General features: G+C 39.9%; 1 protein-coding gene across 1 annotated transcript; it reads left to right on the forward strand.

Moving 5' to 3' along the window:
- Window positions 1-4260: 4260 nt before the first annotated feature.
- LOC123255097 (actin cytoskeleton-regulatory complex protein pan1-like) lies at window positions 4261-6139 on the forward strand (the record flags this gene model as incomplete). The annotated part of the gene is made up of 3 exons (XM_044683952.1): window positions 4261-4553; window positions 4695-4807; window positions 5883-6139. Coding segments are annotated over exons 1-3 (633 nt in total), but the record flags the coding sequence as incomplete, so codon positions are not given.
- Window positions 6140-6165: the final 26 nt, after the last annotated feature.

The following is a 6165-nucleotide window of genomic DNA, read 5'->3' on the forward strand; positions in this document are numbered from 1 at the left end:
ACTTGGTCAGACATCAAAGATGCCAAGGTCATCCACTGCTTCCTGGGCTGTTGCCAGCTGTTCAGATTTTTGTGTTGCCACTGAACTTTGATGACTCTGAGAGTGAAGCTGATCACTTTGTGTAACTCTGCCTCACTTAAATCTAATTCCTGCTCAAGTCAAGATATAACCCATAATGTCATTGGTCCTCTGAAAAATAAAGGACAAAAGGGCCACAAAATCAAGAGAAAAAAAGTATCAAAGTAAAACAAACCCAAAGGGAACTCAAAAGGAGATGTTTATATTAGCACACATAAAATTTGGTTTTGCACAAAATTTTATTTTTATTTTTTGGTGGTGGTAGTGATTACTAAGTATAATTTTTAAAAAAAACTGAAAAGAAAATAAAGGACAAAAAATAATGAGAGCAACACCATACTCCTAATCTGTTAGGTTCAAACCTAGGTGTCATCATCTTCTCCACATATCTCTCACCTACACATATCCAATCTGTTGTCTAGACCTGTCAATTTTACCTTTGCAAAAAGTTGGAGGGGATTTGAGTTACTAGATATTATTACTCAATTAGCATTTATCCCATACTTTTTACAGTCTCTTCCCTCCAGGAGCTTACATCCAAATAAGACAGAGAACATAGAATAAGTGTATACAAAACAGACCTGAAGAAACCTAAGGCATTATAGGGAAAGGAACTAGGAAAAGCTTCATGAAAGAGGAAAGAGACACATATGAACAAACATTTATAGCAGCTCTTTTTGTAGTGTCAAAGAACTAGAAACCAAGAGAGTGCCCATTAGTTGTGAAATGTCGAACAAATTAAGATATATGAATGTAATAGAATACATTTGTGCCATAAGAAATTATAAAAGAAACAGTTTCAGAGAAACCTGGAAGCAGTCTATAAACTGATGCAAAGCAAATGATTAGAATCAGGAGGACAATATGTATATTTATATGTACACACATTATTTATATGTAACCTGGGTTAAAGTCTAGATTGTTTGCATAACACTTCTTATTGGTACAGAGCATACTAATTGAAACCCAAACCAAGGACCAAAGAAAGGGACACTTAGCTTAAGAGCTTGTGAGCAAAGAGGTTCTCTTTTTTAATTTTAAGGATAGACACATTATTTCTGAGTCCTTGAGGAGAAATATGGAAAGAGAATGAGCTTTCAAAGACAGGTGCATAGAAGAAAGCTGACACTCCAAAATATCCCTAATTTCTAGTTTAACTCCTTAAAGATTTTGGGAAGTTTCCCCTTGGGTGAGATCAAACACTCCCTTGGTTAAATTAAGAGAACTCTACTCCCAGATAGTAAGATATCTCTACTCATTGACTCTGTATTGCCTGGTATATTTTAATATATATATAACTTTTTTATCTGCTTGAATAAATGTATTTATTGAATATCCACTCTTTGTGGTAGTTTTATGTATAACTACATAAAGTGAGTGAAAAGCAGTCAAGCTGTAGGATTTAAGCCTGGGATACTCTTTCCCCTTTAAGGGATAGCAACCAGGGAAGTAGCTTAAACCTAAAAATCATTTGCCCTAGAAATATTTAGGGTATGGGCAAATAGATATAATTCTAGTGTGGAACCTCTTTTTTTGAAGAGAACAGAATAGCTGACCTAGTGGCCCCAATTCACTGCTCCCCTCCAGGCAAGAATCAAAGTCTCTCTCTTAGAGATGAAGGTTTAGATTTCAAAGAGTTTTTCTTGCTCCCTAGAAAGCTACATTAAGACAACTAAAGTTGACATACATAACCTATATAGAAAATACACAACACACATATGCCCTACATATCCAATAACAATAACACTGTAAAAACAAACAACTATGAAGGACTTAAGAAATTCTGATAAATATAATAAAAATTATGATCCCAGAGGACCAGTGATAAACAATGCTACCTTTATCCTGGTAGAAAGGGGAAACACTCAAGATATAGAATGAAACATATATATATTTGGAGATGGCCAACATGAAGATTAGTTTTGCTTGACTATATATATATATGTACATATATATATATTCATTACAACTGTTGTCTTTTCATTTTAATTGGGGTGGCAGAAAATAAAGTGAATAAAGAAAATAAAGTTTGTGAAAAAAATTTTTTTAATTTAAAAGAGCTGTCATGCAGAAAGTGGCAATCAGGCTTAATCTTGAAGGAAATCAGGGAGGCTGGGATGAGAATGGACTGAATTTTAGGCAAAAGAGAAAGACTGCAAGACGGAGTGTCATCACTGAGGAACAACAAGCAGGCCAGTGTGACTGGACTCTAGAGTTCATAGAGAGTAGTAAAGTTGGGGTTAGTTTGTGAATAGCTTTAAAATGCCAAACAGGAATTTCAATGTAATCCTAGAAGTTATAGGGAGCCTTTAGTATTTACTGACTTGAGGTAGTGTGATATTGTCAGATCTGCACTTTAAGAAAAAAGACTTTGGTTGCTTGTAGAAGATAGGCTGAAAAGGAGAGAGATTTGAGGCAAAGAGAATAATTAGGAGGAAATTATAATAGCCCAAGTAAGAGGTGAAGTTCCCAATTAGGATGGTGGCTATGTAAATGAAGAGAAAGGGTCAGGAACAAGAGATTTTGCTGATTGGCAACTGGTTGCGTCTTCGATAAGAGTGAGAGAGGGGATTTGAGAATGTTTCTGAGGTTATGAACCCATGTGACTGAAAAGTCACGCCTTTGTCAGAAATAAAGCCTGAAAGAGAAGTCTGTTTGAGGATCAAAATAAGTTCAGTTTTGCATAGGTTGAATCTGAGATGTCTATAGGACATTCAGTTCTAAATATCTAATAGGCAGTTTATGATATAGTACTGGAGCTTAGGTGAGAGACTAGAGATATATATCTATATGTAGATATAAATTTATAGATATACTTTACTTATATATAAACATTCTATTGATAGTCTATTAATATAATATAGTAACATGTAATGTTTATATGCATATATGCATATGCTGTATGTATCATATCATATTATCAAGAACCATCTACATAGAGGATTGATAATAATAATGGATGGATGAGGTCACCAAGAAAAGTATAGAAAGCTAAGAGAAAAGGACCTAGGACCCACTAGCATTACATAGATGATAAATCACCAGAAGAGACTTAAGAAGGACTTGTTAGATAAGTAGGAAGAGAGCTGAGAGTAGAATCCAGAAAATCCAGAAAGAAGTTGCTATCTGGGAGGAAAGGGTGGTCAAGAAAATTATCTCATTTACATATTAATTTCTTATTTGAAAGACAATTGCTTTGGAAGGTGAGTAGTACAAGTATTATCCCCATTTTATGGTTGAGAAGACCAAGGTTCTGAGATGAGTAATTTATCTACTTGCCTAAGGTCAAAAAGCTAATGAATGAGGGCTGGAACTCAGGTCTCCTGACTTTAATATTCTTTCCACTACACATTCCATCTCTCCCTCCTAATATCCATCTGTACTCTTACTCAATCCATCTCTGAATGCTAGAGGATAAGGGATTTGACCCTATACTTGTTGCCACCTTTTATGAGCCAGTGAGCTTATCACGAAACAGAGACTCCCAAGTATCTTTGTCATTGGAATCCTATTTTACTAGGAAGAATCCCAAGGACCAAAGATTTCCTAACTGGTGACAAGCTTTGGTCTCTTGCCTCCATGTCATACTTATAAATAGATTCCCAAAGTGCTTGTCTTCTCAGCCAGTGGATAGATGGGGAGCTATTTCGACATGGAGATGAAGGTGAGAAGTCAGTCTCTTGTGAAGTAGATTAAATTGAAGCAGATTAATTTTATTAATCAGAAACTCGAATTCCCATGAGAAAGTCAGGTAACCTGTGAGAAAACTCAGAGGCTGGAATCCAAAATAACATATGGTTAAATGTATGTGAGGAAATGACTCCATGATAATAATGGAGAACAAAATACAGTTTAAGGCTAAATATAATAACAATGGACTATACTGAACATTCTGCATATAACACCAATGGCACATCTGCTTCTGTGAGATAAGATTTGCTTGCTTTTGCCAAGAAAACCCTATAAGGAAAAGTTATGCATGGTATTGTTTAAGCCCATCCATTTCCTGCACCTCTGTAAAAATAAAAACTGCCTGCAACTTCATTTCAGTGCATCTTTTAGTAGGAAAGATTGTCTTGGCCAGTATATTAATCAATAGATTAAAAATAAATACCGGTTCTATTAAATTGAACTATGAAGTGCTCCACTTCACTTGGAAGAAGGTTGGACACTTCAGTCCCTGTGGAAAGCATCAAAAATGTAAGCAGAGGAATGGACATCTGTGTGCCTGAAAGAATTAGCCTCTTCCCTTTCTGTCTTTCTTGTTCCAAACTCAGTTACTTCAGTGGATTATTAGAGACTGAAAAGACCCTTCTCTCTCTAGTTCTCTCCTCCTTCTACCCCACCTGCTTCGGTTCCAGATTGTTTCCATGGCAACATCAGAAAATCAAAATCTTGAGGCCAGAATCCCTGATCCCCCCCCCAGAAGGGCCAAAGGAAGAAAGAAGCAGGACTGGAGGTGGTGCCAAGAGAGAGTGAGTAGGGGTATGTCTGAAGGGTGCCCCCCCCCAGCTTGGTCCCTTTAAGCTCCCCCTCCTCTCTCCCCTTTTCCTCCGCCCCTCCTCCCTCCCCCTTTCTCCATCTCTCATCTCTCCATCTCTCTTCTGCTCTCTCAGGCTGCGCCATCTGTGCTTCTGGCCTCTGGTGCCTGCTAGAATCCCCAAATTGATAAAGAGACTCCACATCCACAGCGTTCTGGATCCCACAGTCATGGCCTCAGAAAAGTCAGGTAAAAAAAATTCTTCCTTCTCTGGCTTTTTCCCCCAGCACATAAATCCTCTTGCCTTCTCTGACCTCCACAGCCTAGGCTCCCCTCCCCCTTCCCCCATTTTCCTGGGTCCCCAAGACTTGGTTCTGGATTCATCCTTCCCTCTCTCCCTTCTGCTTCCCTAATTCCTCCATTTCTCCTTCCTCTTTCTCCTCATTTCAGGTTCTCTGCTTTTAATCCCCATCCTTTTCCCTTTCCTCCTGCCCACTTTTGCTTCATTTCTTCTCTTCCCCAGGTTGGTGGGGGGAGGGGGGAAAGGGACGGGAGAAAGGTTGAGGGAAAGATAGTAAGGACCACAGGTGTCCATATGTAGATATAAAAGGGTATCCACATGTATCACAACATGAAATAACAGAATGACAGCTATGCAGATACACTGACATATGAACAGTCACATTCACTTATGGAGAATCATAAATTTATGCTCAAATGGGAAAAAGAGGAATCTAGTACTTTTTTTTCTCCTTTAAAAGAAATTTCTGAACTCCTCTTAGTGAGACAGGTAGGTAAGTGGGTCTACTACCCAAAGAGACATATTTGGACAGCTGAGCACATATTAATGCATAAACTGTCATGTGTTGTCATGGTCTTGCATGGCCAGAGCCAAGTGTGTTATTAACACACAAACATATAGAAAATGGCTTTCACAGATGGAGAGGGCGCACATTAAGGTGCATGTGGAAGGAACCCTGGGAACTGATAAGACTTTGGGGGAATAGGGGTGATATCATAAGCAGGAGAACACAGTGACTTAAAAAATAGATTAAGAAAGGAGGCTTTGACTGGGGTGGGCTGGGGTTTTGTTCAAAAATTGAGAAAAGCCTAGATCTAACCCCTTCCCCACCCCCAAACTGAAGGATGGAGACTTACATCTTTTATTTCTCTCTTCCTTTCTTCCTGTCTTCCTGACCCTATTTCTATCTGTGTCGGTCTCCCCATCTTTCTCTGTGTCTCTGACTCCTATGTCGTCTGCATCTCTCCGTATTCCTCTGTTTCTATCTCCTACCACTGTTTCCACCTGCCTGCACCACCTCAGGTCTCCCGGACTCCGTTCCTCATACTTCTCCTCCCCCTTACAATGCCCCACAGCCGCCAGCCGACCCCCCTGCCCCACCTCCTCAGGCACCCTCCACCTCCCATCACCACCATCACCACCACTATCACCAGTCTGGCACCGCCACACTCCCAAGATTAGGGGCAGGTGGGCTGGCTTCCCCAGCAGCCCCTGCCCAGCGGGGCCCCTCGTCCTCCGCTACGTTGCCCCGTCCTCCCCACCACGCCCCCCCTGGACCTGCCCCCGGGGCTCCCCCTCCTGGGTG

Source organism: Gracilinanus agilis, unplaced genomic scaffold (genome assembly GCF_016433145.1).
Source record: "Gracilinanus agilis isolate LMUSP501 unplaced genomic scaffold, AgileGrace unplaced_scaffold39245, whole genome shotgun sequence".
NCBI lineage: Eukaryota > Metazoa > Chordata > Mammalia > Didelphimorphia > Didelphidae > Gracilinanus > Gracilinanus agilis.